Genomic DNA, 18,808 nt, shown 5'->3' with positions numbered 1-18,808 from the left:
ATGTTAGAACTTATTGTTACGGCAAATAGCGCGAGTAAAGTACCGGTTAGGCAACCGTAGACCAAAATTACGCATGGCAGCCCGGCTTCTGATCGCGTGATCTAGATCATTCTACCAATGTTCATACAACTTTGTTTGTCTTTAGTAACTCACGAACGTTTCCACATAAAAAATTTGCCGAATTTAATTTTTGATTTGAAGTCGATCGGTTAATTTCTCGTTAAGTTGTGATGTTAGTAATTTTGAAAAATGTCGTTTAGAACGCTACTGTCTAAAAACTATTCAAGATACAACCTTGCTGATTTCACAGGATATTTTTGGAGACATAAACTATCGAAATAGTAAAAACAATTTTTGTTTTGAAATTGTCCCACTGGTATAGCCTCTTAAATTATCACAACAGCATATAAATACATCTATCATATTAATGTTATGTATCTGCACATGCTCATATGAATGTATGTGCACGTGTGAGCGGTCAGAAATTCAAATCATGATTTTATTACTTATCAATATATTACATGTACGAGCATTGATCTGCATGTTTATAGATTCTTGTATATACTTATATGTTCATATACAATATTTGTATACATTGCCGAACAAATAATGCACAAGCAAAAATTAAAGCATAGTTCTACAAAACCAACTATCGTCTCAAATAGCATAAGCATTACAAGTCAATGTGGCAGTAAAATTGGCGAAGCCCGAAAGTAGTACATCTTTCAACAAAAACATTTTCATTCATAAACGCATGCGCACATTCTACAAGCGACCTCGCTTCAATATCTCCCTGAGCATGCCTATAAGCGTCTTTTCGCGACGATGGCAAAATCTAAAAATCATAATTGAACAACTTTCTGATGTTCCTCTGGAAGAAAAACTGACAACCTCGCAAACTCCCAAAACACAGAAAAGAGTGATAAAACAGGCAACATAGTTCTCGTCGATTTAAAATATTTGTCAAAAAATATTTTGCAGTGACTCGCAAAAATCAGGGTGGAGCGGCAAGAAAAGCGGTGACAATCGGCGACTGTTTGTTAGTTTCATTCAACACAGCTCGGATTTTCTACCAACAACACATTGTTGTGACGCTTTGTCTTCGCGTCAGTGCTTCGACACATTCAGCCCTATCACGCAATCCATCGTAGACTGTTTTTTCGGGAAAGTTACGAAACTGCTATCATGCAATTCGAACAGTTCCGAAAATAAGTTCGAAATTCGTAGAATTGCATTCACTGAATTCACTCGGAACGGAAAATTGTTAAGTTTAGCGGAATTTTTGTACGACAGGTTTGTGCTAACGGAGAAATAAATTTCCATATGTGGGAGTCGTGATTGCTGCCAGGAAACTGAGCATTCACATAACGTATTTTCATTTTATTGTCACATATCTGCAAAACATTGATTAAGATGTTTGAAATGCGAATTTGTCACCAAACTTACAATCATGGCATTGATACTAAAGTATCCTTTGCGGTTATAATAGAGAAACTTATCTTTAGTTGGGGCAACGATTTTAATACGTGTCCCGTCTACACATAAAATCGCGCCTGGAGATCCGTATTTCCTTGAAAAAACCTTTTTCGCTTCCCTTTTTTCAACGTCACTTAAATCGAGGTTTATCCACTGAGGGCACAAATGAGACTGAAGCAATCCCAATACTTCTTTTAAGATGCAACAAAATGTTGACTGAGCCATTGGAATATAGAAGTCTTTACCCACTCCATGCTGATAGCCTCCTTCAGATAAAAACCGTAAAACTGAAGACAATCGATGAAGTAAAGATATAGACGACGATCTTGAAGAACTTGCACTCTAGAACATCGAGGACATACGTAAAGGCCGCCTTATTTAAGCGATAGTTTTTAATAAACCTGTTTTAGAAAAATAATTTTAATAAAATTTAACAATGAATTTTTATGGATTTATGAACTGTACATTGTTTCGTCCACATCGAAAGGGTTACTCCTGTCCCTCAGTGATTTTCGGTGAATTTTTATATCACGCCGACTTCTCTCACGTTCTTCCTCAAGCAACATAAATGAAAACGTTAGCGAATACATATTTTTTGTTCGTAAATCAATTTGAATATAAACGTTTCCACTTTTATTAATCCTAATTTTTATTTTTTCTTCTACACAGCTCATTTCGAAATGTCAGAATTCAAAATTCAGTCTGGCAACAAAAGTTTCGAATTCACATGAATTCAATGATAGCAAATTGTTCGTATTCGTAGCGGACATTCGTATTCGTAGCTTTGCTACGATGGATTGCGTGATAGGGCTGATTGACTCTTTGGCAAAACGTGAATCAATGGCCGAAGGTTGTCCGTGATAACGGAGATGTAGATAATTTAGTCTATCTTGGAACAAGCATCAAGACCAACAACAACGTCAGCATCGTTACCAACACAGAATATCTCTTGCCAACAGGTGCTACTTCGGCTTAAGTAGGCAATTGAGAAGTAAAGTCCCCTCTTGACGAACAAAAACAAAATTCTGTAAGTCACTCATTATTCCCGTCCTGCTATATGGTACAGAGGCATAGACGATGACAACATCTGGGGGGTTACTCTGTAAGGCGTTACGAATAGCAATGCGTTGCGAAAGTGAATTGCGTTGCGAAGGGCAATCGGTACTCTGTAACACTTTCGCATTGTAAACAGTGTTGCACTGTTTTCCCGTTGAGAAATCTTTAGTATAGTTGACATTACTGACCGAAACGAAGGAGAATGAAAACAAAACCAATAACAGAGAAGTGAAGAAGTGTAAAAAATTGACAGATAAACATAATTAAATTTGAAGAGTTTTATGCATACTTATATAAAAGTAATTTTAAATAAATAAAAAAAGGTGTAAATGTGGATTGCGTTTTGTTATGGGAGGAAACCGAAAAAAATGAACGAGTGGAGCGGAAAATGATTAGGGACAAGTCCAATGTGATGAGTCTTAGTGAAAAAAGGTAAGTTTGAATGATAAAGTGTAATGCAATTCTTTAAACTTGTTTGTGCTTCTACTCCCAAATAGTTTCGTGCAAAACTTTCGCCTAAGCAAGGAATCGTTCAAATATGTGTTGGATAGCATAAGTGGTGAGCTAAAAACTCCACGCAGGTCCACAGGAATACCCGAAATTGTGAAATTAGCGGCAACTTTAAAATTTTTGGCACAGGGAGGGTATCAACAGCAAATTGGACAAGATCATCATACAGGACTAGCTCAACAAACTGTTTCGCGTTGTATGTTTGAAGTTTGCAAAGCGATTGAAAAAGTGCTGTGTCCAAAACATATAACTTTTGGAATGACATCAGAGGAGAAAAATGAAGCGAAACGAGCTTTTTACGCAGTGTCAGGAATTCCAGGAGTAATTGGAGTGGTGGATGGTACTCACATCCAAATGATACGACCGGCCGTAAATGAACATTTATATTTCAATAGGAAATTAAAACATAGTATAAACGCTATGGTGGTAAGGCAATTGTTTTTTAATTTATCTTGGTTTTTTATAAATATTGTTTCCAAAACCTAGATATGTGATCATAAGATGATGATCAAAGCCGTTAACGGTCGGTTTGCTGGGGCGTGTCATGATTCACATGTGTGGAATTTATCAAGCGAACGCCAATATTTACAAACCAACTATATGAATGGAGAAAGAGGAATTCGTATTCTTGGTGAGCATATACACATTAGTTAATTTTACTCGTTAGCTGTTATATGCATCTATTATTTTGCTAACTTAATTTTTTTCTTATAGGCGACTCTGGATATCCGCTTGAGCCATGGCTTTTAACCCCATATAGAAATGCTCCTGAAAACTCTGCCGAGAGTTATTACAACTACAAGTTTTCAAAAGCCAGATCCTTTATAGAACGAGTATTTGGAGTGTTAAAAGCGCGGTTCCGATGCCTTTTAGCAGCTAGAGAACTACATTATGCCCCAGAAAAAGTGGTGCAAATTTTGAACGTATGTTGTGCTCTTCATAATATTTGCACTCTTTTTAATGTGGAATCACCTGCCAATATAGCAATAGAAGTTGAAGAAGTCGATGCTAGTTATACTGAAACCATAGGAAATGCGAATGAAACCAATATTGCTAAACGTTTAAGGGATCAAATAAAAAACAGTATGACTACTTAATAACCATATAACACTATTTAGTTAAGTAAACATTTTAATTTTTCACATTTTCACATTTATTATTAATTAATATTATTAAATTATTATTAATATTATTAAAATTCACATTAATGATATAAAGCTTTAGTCTCTTGCACATGTGTATACATATCTATATATGTAAGTATTATATACTTGTATGTAATAAAAAGTAAAAACTATCACATCAACACAAAATACGTTTTTAAATCAAAACAATTCATTTGAACTATTAATATAATAAATAAGTAATTATCAGTAAGTATTAAAAAATAAGTAACAGACTTCAATATAAATAACTAAAATACAATATTTTTATTGGCCGGACCGTTCAATTTCTAGCATTTGCTTTTTTAGTTCTAGTGTTGCAAATTTTAGTTTTGTTTTGTCCAAATCAATCCTTTTTTTGTGTTCGAATTTTTCAACGGCCAATTTATATTTTCTTTTAGCCATTTTATGTTTTTTTTTCATACATTTTGAAATTACCTTTAGATTTTCATTAATTTCGGATAACACTTTTAATGAACCTTTGTGATAAGCGATTTGGTTATCCACCTGCTTATTTAAAAGGCTATCTTTCTTTTGCGGAGCGACTCTTTGTCGTGAACAATGTGGCATTTCATCCACTGGCGTTGGTTCATTTTGTCGGAATTCGTCGGTTGTGATGTCTGACCCACTTGGTTGTGTTAATTGTGCTGCACCAAATTCTGAGGTGCCGCTTATTCCACTGACGGATATTTCCATTGCCAGAAGTTCACTAACCTGCTCCTCCAACGGTGTTAAGGAGCAATGACTTGGAGGACCACCACCAGTTCCAGAAATGCTTACTTTGTTCCGCCGCATTTTTGCTTTTAAATGGGTTTTATAATCCGACCAAACCTTTAAATAATTAAGTAATGTGTGCTTCAAAAATCATTTATATTTAATCTTTTTTACCTTTTTCCATTTTAAAACATCGCGCGATGGTGGCCCCGCAGCATTAAGGTCACATACCAACTCTTTCCACAAATTATTTGCTGCATTTTTCGCGTCCACAGTTTTAAGTTGTCCTTTGGAAAGTTCCGAATGTGTATTCATAAAATTTATTAAAATTTCGAACTGTGTTGGGTTTGTCTGTTTATTTTTTGAATGTTCCCTGTTAAATAATTTATTTTTAAATTAAAACTACAAATATGCATTATAAACTTACATTTTTTGTCCGTTGCGTTTGCCAGTTTGATATCGAATCAAAAATACGTTAAACGCACAGATTTGACAGTCGTTTACGCAATACAGAGTGCTGCCATTGCGAAGGGGTAAAAATAAGTGCGCAAAACGCAATTTCCAATGCGCTTGTCGCCTTACAGAGTTGCTTTTTTTCATTTACGAACTTTTTCACTTGCGAAACGCCTTACAGAGTAACCCCCCAGATGAGTCGACGTTGCAAGTTTTCTTGAGAAAAGTTCTGCGAAATATTTATGGTCCTTTGCGCGTTGCCCACGGCGAATATCGCATTCGATGAAACGATGAGCTGTGTGAGATATACGACGACATTGACATAGTTCAGCGAATTAAAAGACAGTTTTTAAAAATAAAAATAATTCAAAAATATTTTGAAAAATCTGAATTTTGTATAAATATATTATTTTTAATACGTTTATTTGCTTATTCTTAAATTGGTAGACGTTTTCTCAAGTTGTAGCTGTCAAGCAGGATTCTTTTGCTTGCTACAGAACTTCAGTCGAGCACTAATTTCAAAACAATAAACATGCTTTGTTTACGTTGGGCTATTTAAAGAACTATTCCAATATGCATAGTAAAATATTTAATATGGTAATATTTAATTTTAGTTGATTTCCTGTAAATCATAAGCGTCGAAATTTTAGTGTATGACTAGGAATAGCACTGAAAAGCCTGGGGGGTTACTCTGTAAGGCGTTACGAATAGCAATGCGTTGCGAAAGTGAATTGCGTTGCGAAGGGCAATCGGTACTCTGTAACACTTTCGCATTGTAAACAGTGTTGCACTGTTTTCCCGTTGAGAAATCTTCAGTATAGTTGACATTACTGACCGAAACGAAGGAGAATGAAAACAAAACCAATAACAGAGAAGTGAAGAAGTGTAAAAAATTGACAGACAAACATAATTAAATTTGAAGAGTTTTATGCATACTTATATAAAAGTAATTTTAAATAAATAAAAAAAGGTGTGAATATGGATTGCGTTTTGTTATGGGAGGAAACCGAAAAAAATGAACGAGTGGAGCGGAAAATGATTAGGGACAAGTCCAATGTGATGAGTCTTAGTGAAAAAAGGTAAGTTTGAATGATAAAGTGTAATGCAATTCTTTAAACTTGTTTGTGCTTCTACTCCCAAATAGTTTCGTGCAAAACTTTCGCCTAAGCAAGGAATCGTTCAAATATGTGTTGGATAGCATAAGTGGTGAGCTAAAAACTCCACGCAGATCCACAGGAATACCCGAAATTGTGAAATTAGCGGCAACTTTAAAATTTTTGGCGCAGGGAGGGTATCAACAGCAAATTGGACAAGATCATCATACAGGACTAGCTCAACAAACTGTTTCGCGTTGTATGTTTGAAGTTTGCAAAGCGATTGAAAAAGTGCTGTGTCCAAAACATATAACTTTTGGAATGACATCAGAGGAGAAAAATGAAGCGAACCGAGATTTTTACTCAGTGTCAGGAATTCCAGGAGTAATTGGAGTGGTGGATGGTACTCACATCCAAATGATACGACCGGCCGTAAATGAACATTTATATTTCAATAGGAAATTAAAACATAGTATAAACGCTATGGTGGTAAGGCAATTGTTTTTTAATTTATCTTGGTTTTTTATAAATATTGTTTCCAAAACCTAGATATGTGATCATAAGATGATGATCAAAGCCGTTAACGGTCGGTTTGCTGGGGCGTGTCATGATTCACATGTGTGGAATTTATCAAGCGAACGCCAATATTTACAAACCAACTATATGAATGGAGAAAGAGGAATTCGCATTCTTGGTGAGCATATACACATTCGTTAATTTTACTCGTTAGCTGTTATATGCATCAATTATTTTGCTAACTTAATTTTTTTCTTATAGGCGACTCTGGATATCCGCTTGAGCCATGGCTTTTAACTCCATATAGAAATGCTCCTGAAAACTCTGCTGAGAGTTATTACAACTACAAGTTTTCAAAAGCCAGATCCTTTATAGAACGAGTATTTGGAGTATTAAAAGCGCGGTTCCGATGCCTTTTAGCTTCTAGAGAACTACATTATGCCCCAGAAAAAGTGGTGCAAATTTTGAACGTATGTTGTGCTCTTCATAATATTTGCACTTTTTTTTTTAATGTGGAATCACCTGCCAATATAGCAATAGAAGTTGAAGAAGTCGATGCTAGTTATACTGAAACCATAGGAAATGCGAATGAAACCAATATTGCTAAACGCTTAAGGGATCAAATAAAAAACAGTATGACTACTTTATAAACATATAACACTATTTAGTTAAGTAAACATTTTAATTTTTCACATTTATTTGTTTAAAATTCACATTAATGATATAAAGGTTTAGTCTCTTGCACATGTGTATACATATCTATATATGTAAGTATTATATACTTGTATGTAATAAAAAGTAAAAACTATCACATCAACACAAAATACGTTTTTAAATCAAAACAATTATTTAAACTATTAATATAACAAATAAGTAATTATCAGTAAGTATTACAAAAAAGTAACAGACTTCAATATCAATAACTAAAATACAATATTTTTATTGGCCGGACCGTTCAATTTCAAGCATTTGCTTTTTTAGTTCTAGTGTTGCAAATTTTAGTTTTGTTTTGTCCAAATCAATCCTTTTTTTGTGTTCGAATTTTTCAACAGCCAATTTATATTTTCTTTTAGCCATTTTATGTTTTTTTTCATACATTTTGAAATTATCTTGAGATTTTCATTAATTTCAGATAACACTTTTAATGAGCCTTTGTGATAAGCGATTTGGTTATCCACCTGCTTATTTAAAAGGCTATCTTTCTTTTGCGGAGCGACTCTTTGTCGTGAACAATGTGGCATTTCATCCACTGGCGTTGGTTCATTCTGTCGGAATTCGTCGGTTGTGATGTCTGACCCACTTGGTTGTGTTAATTGTGCTGCACCAAATTCTGAGGTGCCGCTTATTCCACTGACGGATATTTCCATTGCCAGAAGTTCACTAACCTGCTCCTCCAACGGTGTTAAGGAGCAATGACTTGGAGGACCACCACCAGTTCCAGAAATACTTACTTTGTTCCGCCGCATTTTTGCTTTTAAATGGGTTTTATAATCCGACCAAACCTTTAAATAATTAAGTAATATGTGCTTCAAAAATCATTTATATTTAATCTTTTTTACCTTTTTCCATTTTAAAACATCGCGCGATGGTGGCCCCGCAGCATTAAGGTCACATACCAACTCTTTCCACAAATTATTTGCTGCATTTTTCGCGTCCACAGTTTTAAGTTGTCCTTTGGAAAGTTCCGAATGTGTATTCATAAAATTGATTAAAATTTCGAACTGTGTTGGGTTTGTCTGTTTATTTTTTGAATGTTCCCTGTTAAATAATTTATTTTTAAATTAAAACTACAAATATGCATTATAAACTTACATTTTTTGTCCGTTGCGTTTGCCAGTTTGATATCGAATCAAAAATACGTTAAACGCACAGATTTGACAGTCGTTTACGCAATACAGAGTGCTGCCATTGCGAAGGGGTAAAAATAAGTGCGCAAAACGCAATTTCCAATGCGCTTGTCGCCTTACGGAGTTGCTTTTTTTCATTTACGAGCTTTTTCACTTGCGAAACGCCTTACAGAGTAACCCCCCTGGGGTCGAATCGTTACATCCGTGCACGGATCGGCAAGCCTACAAAAGAAAAGTATGTGATACGTCAATCGCATGCGGTGATTGGCATTATGACATACGATAGCAAACTGGGGTCGAATCGTTCAATTCGTGAAGGTATCACTCGTCATGTAAATAGCTGTATTTCGAATCGATCGTAACGCCTCTATCGTAATCTGGTATGATGACATACGTGAACGAGTATATAAACATTCGTAATAGACAAATTTATGAAAATGAGTTTTTTTTTTATAATTTTTGGAAATAAAGAACAGAAACAAGGAACCAAAGAATGGAATACCTCATTAAAAAAAAAATAATTTATGTGCACAAAATTTTTGTATTTCTTCTTCTTAATTGGCGTAGACACCGCTTATGCGATTATAGCCGAGTTAACAACCGCGCGCCAGTCGTTTCTTCTTTTCGCAACGTGGCGCCAATTGGATATTCCAAGCGAGGCCAGGTCCTTCTCCACTTGGTCCTTCCAACGGACCATCGAATGCGATATTCGCCGTGGCCAACGCGCAAAGGACCATAAATCTTTCGCAGAACTTTTCTCTCGAAAACTCGCAACGTCGACTCATATGTTGTTGACATCGTCCAGGCCTCTGCACCATATAGCAGGACGGGAATTATGAGTGACTTATAGAGTTTGGTTTTTGTTCGTCGGGAGAGGACTTTACTTCTCAATTGCCTACTTAGTCCAAAGTAGCACCTGCTGGCAAGAGTTATCCTGCGTTGGATTTCTAGGCTGACATTGTTGGTGGTGTTTACGCTGGTTCCAAGATAGACGAAATTATCTACAACTTCAAAGTTATGACTGTCAACAGTGACGTGAGTACCAAGTCGCGAGTGCGACGACTGTTTGTTTGATGACAGGAGATATTTCGTCTTGCCCTCGTTCACTGCCAGACCCATTTCTTTTGCTTCCTTGTCCAGTCTGGAGAAAGCAGAACTAACGGCGCGGGTGTTGAGGCCGATGATATCAATATCATCCGCATACGCCAGCAGTTGTACACTCTTATAGAAGATGGTACCTTTTCTGTTAAGTTCTGCAGCTCGAACTATTTTCTCCAGCAGCAGATTGAAAAAGTCGCACGATAGGGAGTCGCCTTGTCTGAACCCTCGTTTGGTATCGAACGGCTCGGAGAAGTCCTTCCCGATCCTGACGGAGCTTTTCGTGTTGCTCAACGTCAGTTTACACAGCCGTATTAGTTTTGCGGGGATACCAAATTCAGACATCGCTGCATAAAGGCAGCTCCTTTTCGTGCTGTCGAAAGCAGCTTTGAAATCGACGAATAGGTGGTGAGTGTCGATTCTCCTTTCACGGGTCTTTTCCAAGATTTGGCGCATGGTGAATATCTGGTCGGTTGTTGATTTACCAGGTCTGAAGCCACACTGATAAGGTCCAATCAGTTTGTTGACGGTGGGCTTTAATCTTTCACACAATACGCTCGACAGAACCTTATACGCGATGTTGAGGAGACTTATCCCACGGTAGTTGGCGCAGATTGTGGGGTCTCCTTTTTTATGGATTGGGCATAGCACACTTAAATTCCAATCGTTGGGCACGCTTTCATTCGACCATATTTTACAAAGAAGCTGATACATGCTCTTATCAGTTCTTCGCCGCCGTGTTTGAATAGCTCGGCCGGTAATCCATCAGCCCCTGCCGCTTTGTTGTTTTTCAGGCGGGCAATTGCTATTCGAACTTCTTCATGGTCGGGTAATGGAACGTCTGCTCCATCGTCATCGATTGGGGAATCGGGTTCGCCTTCTCCTGGTGTTATGTGTTCACTGCCATTCAGCAGGCTGGAGAAGTGTTCTCTCCATAATCTAAGTATGCTTTGGGCATCGGTGACTAGATCACCTTTGGGGATTCTACAAGAGTATGCTCCGGTCTTGAAACCTTCTGTAATTCGCCGAATCTTTTCGTAGCATTTCGAGCATTACCCCTGTCGGCCAGCTTATCAAGCTATTCGTACTCACGCATTTCGGCCTCTTTCTTCTTCTGTCTGCAAATGCGTCTCGCTTCCCTCTTCAACTCTCGGTATCTATCCCATCCCGCACGTGTTGTGGTCGATCGTAACGTTGCGAGGTAGGCAGCCTGTTTTCTCTCCGCTGCGACACGGCACTCCTCGTCGTACCAGCTGTTCTTTTGCACTTTCCGAAAACCAATGGTTTGAAATGCCGTCCGACAGTTCCCTTATACCGAGTTGTCAGAGAGCAGGAGTGCAAGCCGAGTGGAAAATCTTTCGGCTGTCTGTTGTAATTGCAGGTTCTCGACGTCGAACCTTCCTTGTGTTTGTTGGCGTGCGTTTTTTGCTGCACAGAGGCGGGTGCGAATCTTGGCTGCAACAAGATAGTGGTCCGAGTCGATGTTAGGACCTCGGAGCGCACGCACATCTAAAACACTAGCGACGTGTCTTCCGTCTATCACAACATGATCGATCTGGTTGGTGGTTTTTCGATCCGGAGACAGCCAGGTAGCTTGATGTATCTTCTTATGCTGGAATCTAGTACTACAGATAACCATATTTCGGGCCCCGGCGAAGTCGATCAGCCTCAACCCATTTGGGGATGTTTCCTCGTGGAGGCTGAATTTACCGACCGTAGTGCCAAAGTTACCTTCTTTGCCCACCCTCGCGTTGAAGTCGCCAAGCACGATTTTGACATCGTGGCGGGGGCATCTCTCATAAGTGCGCTCCAAGCACTCATAAAAGGCATCTTTGGTCACATCGTCCTTCTCTTCCATCGGGGCGTGGACGCAAATCAGCGATATGTTGAAGAACCTCGCTTTGATGCGGATTGTGGCTAGACGTTCACTCTCCGGAGTGAATGATAGTACTCGGCGACGGAGTCTCTCTCCCACGACGAATCCAACACCAAACTTGCGCTCCTTTATATGGCCACTGTAGTAAATGTCACAAGGACCTACTCGTCTCTGTCCTTGTCCCGTCCATTGCATTTCAAGGACGGCGGTGATGTCAGCCTTTATTTTCACGAGGACATCAACCAGCTGGGCAGCGGCACCTTCCCAATTAAGGGACCGGACATTCCAGGTGCATGCCCTCAATTCGTAGTCCTTATTTCGTTTGCCATGGTCGTCATCAAAAGGGGGGTCTCTCATCCGAGGCTGGTTATGACTATTCACTGGGGGTGTTTTTTACGTGGCGGGTCCCAAACCCAGCGCACGACCCTATGCAGGGGATGTTTCGCCTTCTCACGTTAGCTCGCCTTCAAACGGATGTTCTTAGGCTACCCAGAGGATACTTGGTCAAAGACCGGAAGTCGTGAGCTGCTTGAGTCACATGTAAAAGAATCGTTTCTGGCCACTCCCAAGTGAATGGCAATCAGAGAACTTTCCTCACTTGCGTGAACTTCTACACATGACTCTATCCTCCTTTTTGTATTTCAGTGTATATTAAATTTGAAATTTGTTTTCAGTTCACAGTAGTTCTTAAATTCCATATTTTGGGATTGTATTTTTAGGTCACAATAAATGGGGAACTGTCAAAACTGTGTTTCCAATTTTAAATAAACTAGCAAAAGTATTATAAATATCAAAATGGATCCGACTTTTTTATATTAGCTCTAGTAAAAATGATGGGGATGAAAGATTAGTGCGGAGAGAGCTAAAAGATCGTAGCAATCCTCTAACAAGTTTTCTTTGTAGATTTTTAAAAATATTTGGTCTTAATAAAGATGCCTTTGAATATGCCCTACATAATATAGCTTTAACGCAATCGGACGTCAGAGCAGTCCCTCCGATATTACAATTAGACTACCAGACTCTCACTTTTGGCTAGCGGTGGATAGCAGTGCAGTGACTATTTGGTTGTGTTCACATGATAACCTACGGACATCACCTACCTGACACATAACACATACGTCATTAACAACTTCATCACATCATCTGTATAACAAGCAACACACATCACTACACACAACCCAATACAACACACAACATACCATAGTCCCATATGCGGATGATGTCATAGTGGTAGCATCTGGATGATGTCCGGATAAATGCAATGACTGCATAAATGGTTTGACTGCATATTGGTATCGGTCACCAAAGGAGAATGTGAGATTACTTCACAGCCACAATTGAAGTCTCTTGGTGTAATAGTGGACTCAAGACTCAAATTCAAGGAATACTTGAAAAATACGACATGTAAAGCAAATAAAATCTATAATGCTTTATCTAGAATGATGGCCAATAAAGGCTGTGTGCGTTCCAGCCGACGACTTTTAATAGCTAAGGTAATGAGTTCAGTTATACTGTACTCGGCTCCAATATAGATACATATTACTCTAGACATAAAATCATATGCTAGACCAATTAAGAGAATCAAAAGCATCACAATGTGGCAGCAACGGTGGCAAATTTCATGCAAAGGACATGGGGACCTGGATTTCCACCTGTCCCAAATATTGAGTGGCCATGGGTGCTTTAGAAGCTACATATACAAATATCGTCAGGACATATACTTTTCAAGTAAGGGAAAACCACAGTTGGAGGTAGTCCCGCGGTGAAAAATTTTATAGCACTTGTGGGCGAGTCCTCTGCAAATATGAAAGCGGTCAGCGAAGCGGCAACTCTAATTATGACAAGATTGAGACATTTACAACAGATTAGACGTCAGTCATTCCGCTCAATAGAGGCGACTTTAATGTCTTTCTTTGTTCTCTCCCATGACGTAATACTTTGTCCAGTGGTCCCGTGGAAGAGACATGAGATGGGAGTAGGTTAGCTTTTGCAGATTTAAACCCTGTTTCCTCCTACTATCCAAAAAAAAGAACAAAAAACATATCATACAAGACACCCACCACACCATCACCAACGAATCAACCCACGAATTCACCACCCAAACCATCAAAAGAAATCGATCCGAACGGAATCTTGCTTGTTTTTGTTTCATCCATGAACTAAGACATTCGACCGCAACAAAAGGCCATTTTTTGCTTTTGTAAATCAGAAGGTTCAAGTGACGGAGAGACAGACTTGAGTCCCCAATTTTGCAGCCAACTGGAGTGTACCGCAGGGGGTTTTATCGCGGAAAATCGATAAAATAAAATTCACTTTGTGAAATCTATAATCATAATAACTTCGAGCTTTCAACCTAAACGGACGTGTTTTCATGCGCTCCGTAGAAACTTTCGAAAAAAAAACAAAAATAAAACAAAATAAACAAAAATTAAAAAAAGTGCATTAAGTGCAAACGTTAGGCAATAACGCCGAAAGTACAAATCAAAACATAAAAAACCACAAACTGTTTATAAGCAAGAAACATAACAAAATAACAAATAAAAAGTGTGAAATAAAACAAAAAAATACAAAAGCATGAGCGCAGCGCAGCCCCACCACCAAGAGAATGCCTACTTCAGCTTTGTCGAGCCTGCGAGTTCAGCTCCTACCAACAAACAAAGAAACGGTGAGAAGGATGAGTCATCGCAGCGACCAACTGAGCAGCACCATAAGCAGAGCTTACAAAAAACTAAAGCAGGAGAGAACGGCAGTCAACAACGGCCAGCAGCAAACATGATCACACCAACTAAACAGGTACCAGCAAGTACGCAGGCAGCGAAGAACAACATAAAGCAAGGTGAGAATGTACCAATAAAAAAAGGCCAGTCTGTACAAACTGGCATTGACCGCTACATTAACATAAAAAGGAAATTAAGTCCTTCAAAGTCAGCGGTCAATCCTGTAAGAAATTTCAAGGCAGTACACCAATTAAGAATAAACCGGAAGTTTTAAGTGGCAATAGGTTTGCCTTACTAAGCAATGGATCAGACGACGATGCGAAGGGTACCACCACAGTCGTTAATGCCAAACCACCTCCAATATATTTGCGCGAACGTAGCAGTAATGCTCTCGTTGCTGAAATAAGTAAAATTGTAGGTACTAACAATTTCCATATAGTGCCTTTGAAAAAAAGCAATATAGATGAAACAAAAATTCAGTCCTACACTGAAAAAAGTTTTATGGACATAGTTAAATTTTTGTCAAATAAAAACAAAAATTATTATTCGTATCAACTGAAGAGCTCTAAGGGCCTAGTTGTTGTAATCAAGGGTATAGAGTCCGCCGTAGACTCTGGTGAAGTCAAAGAAGCATTGGAAGAATGTGGTTTTGGAATTAAAACAGTTGTGAATATATTTAATAGAAACAAAATACCACAGCCAATGTTTAAAATTGAATTGTTACCGAATTCGAATCAACTTAAAAAAAATGAGACCCATCCAATTTATAATTTGAAATATTTGCTGCATCGTAGAGTATCTGTGGAAGAACCACATAAAAGAAACGGTCCGGTACAATGTACTAACTGCCAAGACTATGGGCATACTAAATCATACTGTACTCTACGCAGTGTTTGTGTGGTATGTGGTGATTTACATCCCACTTCTAAATGCACCCTTAAGAAAGAAGAGTTAAATAAAAAATGCAGCAATTGCGGAGGGAATCACACTGCTAACTACAGAGGTTGCCCTGTATATAAAGATTTGAAATCTAAGTTGTCACAGGGTATTCAAGCACGTCGTAACAAAATGTTACAAACGCCCCGAAATGAAATTATAGCAACCTCAGAAAAAAGTACAAATCCTATTACTTCTAACAATAATAATATGCAAGGAAGCTATGCAAATGTGGTGAAAGGCAACACTGTGCAAATGCAACTGCCGCAAAATCCTCCAAATGGAGGTATTGAAACTATGATTATAAATCTTTCACAGTGTATGGCACAATTTATGTCTACCATGCAAAACATGATCCAAGATTTAATAAAATCACAAAATCAAATGCTGCAAAATTTATTAAGTAAAAAATGAGCTTACTAAATATCTGTATATGGAATGCTAACGGTGTTAACCAACATAAATTAGAGATTATCAGATTTCTGTCTGAAAAGAATATAGATGTAATGCTTATTTCAGAAACTCATCTAACAAATAAAAATAATTTCAATATACCGGGATTCAGACTATATGTTACAAATCATCCGGATGGAAAAGCGCATGGTGGCACGGCAGTGTTGATTAGAAATCGTTTGAACCACTATGCTCTAGAATCTTATGCTACACCACAGTTACAAGCTACAACAATATCCCTAAAAAATCGGGGTTGTGACTTAAACCTTACGGCTATATACTGTCCACCTCGTTTTAAAATTACAGAAATCGAATTTAAAGACTTTTTTGGAACACTAGGTCAAAGATTTCTAGCAGGTGGAGATTACAACGCAAAACACACGTACTGGGGCTCACGTCTTATTAATCCGAAAGGACGACAGCTGTATCAAACTGTTATAAATAGGCACAATAACCTTGAAATAATATCTCCTGGTAAGCCAACATATTGGCCTAGTGATCGTAAGAAAATACCAGATTTAATTGATTTTGCTGTAATCAAAAATATAGATAAATCGCACATAACAGCAGATACATGTACTGATCTATCTTCTGATCACTCTCCGGTACTAATAAAATTATGTGAACAACCCATAATCGTTAATCCAAAAGTGGGTCTAACTTCTTATAAAACAAATTGGCTAAAATATAAAAAATACGTCAGTAGCCACATTAATATTGAGTACAAAATAAATACAGGAAGAGATATTGACGAAAGTATAAGAGAAATCAATGATATAATAACCAGCGCAGCTGTCTTAGCAACACCAAACAAAAGCAATAAGCCGCTTGGTTTCAGAAAAATCTCTAATAGAGAAATAGAAATGCTTGTAAATGTAAAAAGGCGTGCAAGACGTGAATGGCAGATAAATCGTTCCCCTTCCACTCAGCTTCAATTAAAATCTGCTGTACGTAAATTAAAAAAAAGCGCTTAAACGTGAGGAAGAATTGAACACCGAAATGTATATAAAGAAGCTGTGTCCGAATTCAAACAAGCAAAACTCCCTTTGGAAAGCCCAAAAGTCCATGAAGCCACCAACTCACTCCAACATGCCTATACGAGACTTGGGAGGAAATTGGGCTCGAAGTGACGAGGAAAAGGCTAATTGCTTTGCAAATCACCTAGAAAAGGTATTTCAACCTAATTTGCCAAAGAATAACTTTAAGCTGTCAATCTTACCCAACACAGCTAAAGAGTCGCTCGAGCCTCTTATGACTTCACCTTCTGAAATCATTGGTATCATCAAAGAACTTAACCCAAAAAAGTCGCCGGGACATGATAAAATTTCCCCAAAAATGCTAATTGAGTTACCAATTATTGCTGTAGAGGTGCTCTCTTTGCTCTTCAATGCAATTCTCAGTTTCGGATACTATCCAATTTCATGGAAAAAGTCGCAGATTGTCTTGATAGATAAACCTGGGAAAGACTTAACACAGCCGTCTTCATACAGACCAATCAGTCTTCTACCCTGTCTTTCAAAAGTATTTGAAAAAGTATTACTATCAAAGATATCTCCTTTCCTCCACGAAAATAACACAATACCAATGCATCAATTCGGATTTCGTGCGAAACATGGCACAATAGAGCAAGTAAATAGAATTACTAACGAGATAAGGAAAGCATTTGAGCACAGGGAGTACTGTTCAGCAATATTTCTAGATGTAGCTCAGGCGTTTGATAAGGTGTGGCACGAAGGTCTTTTATATAAGATTAAAAAAATTCTACCTTTAGAATTGTATAGAACCTTGGAGTCTTATCTAAAAAATAGAAAATTGATGGTAAAAGTGGGAGATTTCATATCTGATGAACGTCAGATAAGGGCTGGTGTACCCCAGGGCAGTGTTTTAGGCCCAACACTATACATCATATATACAGCAGATCTCCCAACAGCTAATAATATATTAACTTCAACTTTTGCGGACGACACAGCTATAGTTAGCTGTAACAAATGCCATATTTTAGCATCAAGAATATTAACGGAGCATTTAAGTTCTGTCGAAGAATGGTTAGCGAACTGGCGTATAAATGTGAATGAACAGAAGTGTAAGCACATTACATTTTCGCTAAGACCAAAGATGTGCCCGGCAGTAAAAATAAACAATATCTTAGTACCCCAAGCGAACGAAGTAACATATCTTGGTATTCACCTAGATAGAAGGCTCACGTGGCGAAAACACGTATCTAGTAGAATAACATGTATGAAGATTAGAGCTGCAAATTTAAATTGGCTTTTAAATAAAAACTCCAAACTTAGCATAGACAACAAAGTGCTCTTATATAATGCGGTCATAAAGCCGATTTGGATGTATGGCATTCAACTGTGGGGTACGACCTGTGCAACTAATATTGATCTAATACAAAGGTTCCAATCAAAAATGCTTAGAACAATCACGTGTTCACCATGGTACATGCGTAACGAAAATATCCATAAAGACCTTGGTATTCCTATGGTAAAAAAAGAAGTAGAAGACAGCAGAACTAAATATATATCTAAACTCCGAGATCACCCAAACCCTTTGGCTAATGCTTTGGTACATCCCTGCGATCAAACACGACTTAAAAGAAGAGATATGCCTGCGTATTGAAGAGCGACGTAACACCAAAACAGCTCGACCACTTGCTTGAGTCTGTCTAGTTTTTAAATAGATTTAAGATTTTATTACTTTTTGTTAGGCTTTAAGAAAAAGCAGATACAATAAATAAAATTATTTTGAAAAAAAAAAAACTTTGTGAAATAAACTGAATAAATATTTTATATAGTGGAAAAAGTGTGCTTGCGTTCCAATTAATTTTCATAATTTCAGTACACCCAACTCTTTTTTTACACGGTTGAAAAAAAAAAGGTGCGTGGAGTCCCTA

General features: G+C 37.8%; 5 protein-coding genes across 6 annotated transcripts in view; 2 read left to right on the top strand and 3 right to left on the bottom strand.

The window, feature by feature from the left end:
• The window catches only part of LOC125776748 (uncharacterized), a 251,208-nt gene that overhangs the window by 181,139 nt on the left and 51,261 nt on the right, over positions 1-18,808 (bottom strand). The gene's annotated exons all lie outside the window — the stretch shown is intronic.
• LOC125777003 (putative nuclease HARBI1) lies at positions 17-4,165 on the top strand. Of its 2 annotated transcripts, XM_049450689.1 has the most exons (5): positions 17-2,964; positions 3,030-3,468; positions 3,529-3,673; positions 3,757-3,965; positions 4,027-4,165. In XM_049450689.1, the coding sequence occupies exons 1-5, from the start codon at positions 2,921-2,923 to the stop codon at positions 4,030-4,032; spliced, it is 843 nt and encodes a 280-aa protein (XP_049306646.1). In that variant the 5' UTR covers positions 17-2,920; the 3' UTR covers positions 4,033-4,165. The 2 variants fall into 2 exon arrangements, with proteins under 2 accessions (XP_049306646.1, XP_049306639.1); XM_049450682.1 differs by having other exon boundaries at positions 3,757-4,139.
• On the bottom strand, positions 4,417-5,843 carry LOC125777007 (uncharacterized). Its single transcript, XM_049450734.1, has 3 exons — positions 5,347-5,843; positions 5,094-5,292; positions 4,417-5,036 (listed from the first exon to the last, which is right to left on the bottom strand). The coding sequence occupies exons 1-3, from the start codon at positions 5,517-5,519 to the stop codon at positions 4,473-4,475; spliced, it is 936 nt and encodes a 311-aa protein (XP_049306691.1). The 5' UTR covers positions 5,520-5,843; the 3' UTR covers positions 4,417-4,472.
• Positions 6,026-7,632, top strand: LOC125778041 (putative nuclease HARBI1). The gene is made up of 4 exons (XM_049454115.1): positions 6,026-6,451; positions 6,517-6,955; positions 7,016-7,160; positions 7,244-7,632. The coding sequence occupies exons 1-4, from the start codon at positions 6,351-6,353 to the stop codon at positions 7,630-7,632; spliced, it is 1,074 nt and encodes a 357-aa protein (XP_049310072.1). The 5' UTR covers positions 6,026-6,350.
• Positions 7,856-9,321, bottom strand: LOC125777009 (uncharacterized). Its single transcript, XM_049450751.1, has 3 exons — positions 8,795-9,321; positions 8,542-8,740; positions 7,856-8,484 (listed from the first exon to the last, which is right to left on the bottom strand). The coding sequence occupies exons 1-3, from the start codon at positions 8,965-8,967 to the stop codon at positions 7,981-7,983; spliced, it is 876 nt and encodes a 291-aa protein (XP_049306708.1). The 5' UTR covers positions 8,968-9,321; the 3' UTR covers positions 7,856-7,980.

The sequence above is a fragment of the Bactrocera dorsalis genome, chromosome 1 (genome assembly GCF_023373825.1).
Source record: "Bactrocera dorsalis isolate Fly_Bdor chromosome 1, ASM2337382v1, whole genome shotgun sequence".
Classification (NCBI taxonomy): Eukaryota; Metazoa; Arthropoda; class Insecta; order Diptera; family Tephritidae; genus Bactrocera; species Bactrocera dorsalis.
The sequence above is the reverse complement of the archived record's forward strand: the minus strand, read 5'-3'. Positions and strand labels throughout refer to the sequence as shown.

Bases quoted from the DNA above. Each gene is read 5' to 3' on its own strand.
- LOC125777003 (XM_049450682.1), top strand. From the start codon at position 2,921: ATGATTAGGGACAAGTCCAATGTGATGAGTCTTAGTGAAAAAAG. The intron at 3,469-3,528 runs GTAAGGCAATTG...TCCAAAACCTAG, and splicing joins ATAGTATAAACGCTATGGTG to ATATGTGATCATAAGATGAT. The intron at 3,674-3,756 runs GTGAGCATATAC...TTTTTCTTATAG, and splicing joins AAGAGGAATTCGTATTCTTG to GCGACTCTGGATATCCGCTT.
- LOC125777007 (XM_049450734.1), bottom strand. From the start codon at position 5,519: ATGAAAAAAAGCAACTCTGTAAGGCGACAAGCGCATTGGAAATTGCGT. The intron at 5,293-5,346 runs GTAAGTTTATAA...ATTATTTAACAG, and splicing joins AAACGCAACGGACAAAAAAT to GGAACATTCAAAAAATAAAC. The intron at 5,037-5,093 runs GTAAAAAAGATT...AATTATTTAAAG, and splicing joins ATGTTTTAAAATGGAAAAAG to GTTTGGTCGGATTATAAAAC.
- LOC125778041 (XM_049454115.1), top strand. From the start codon at position 6,351: ATGGATTGCGTTTTGTTATGGGAGGAAACCGAAAAAAATGAACGAGTG. The intron at 6,452-6,516 runs GTAAGTTTGAAT...ACTCCCAAATAG, and splicing joins ATGAGTCTTAGTGAAAAAAG to TTTCGTGCAAAACTTTCGCC. The intron at 7,161-7,243 runs GTGAGCATATAC...TTTTTCTTATAG, and splicing joins AAGAGGAATTCGCATTCTTG to GCGACTCTGGATATCCGCTT.
- LOC125777009 (XM_049450751.1), bottom strand. From the start codon at position 8,967: ATGAAAAAAAGCAACTCCGTAAGGCGACAAGCGCATTGGAAATTGCGT. The intron at 8,741-8,794 runs GTAAGTTTATAA...ATTATTTAACAG, and splicing joins AAACGCAACGGACAAAAAAT to GGAACATTCAAAAAATAAAC. The intron at 8,485-8,541 runs GTAAAAAAGATT...AATTATTTAAAG, and splicing joins ATGTTTTAAAATGGAAAAAG to GTTTGGTCGGATTATAAAAC.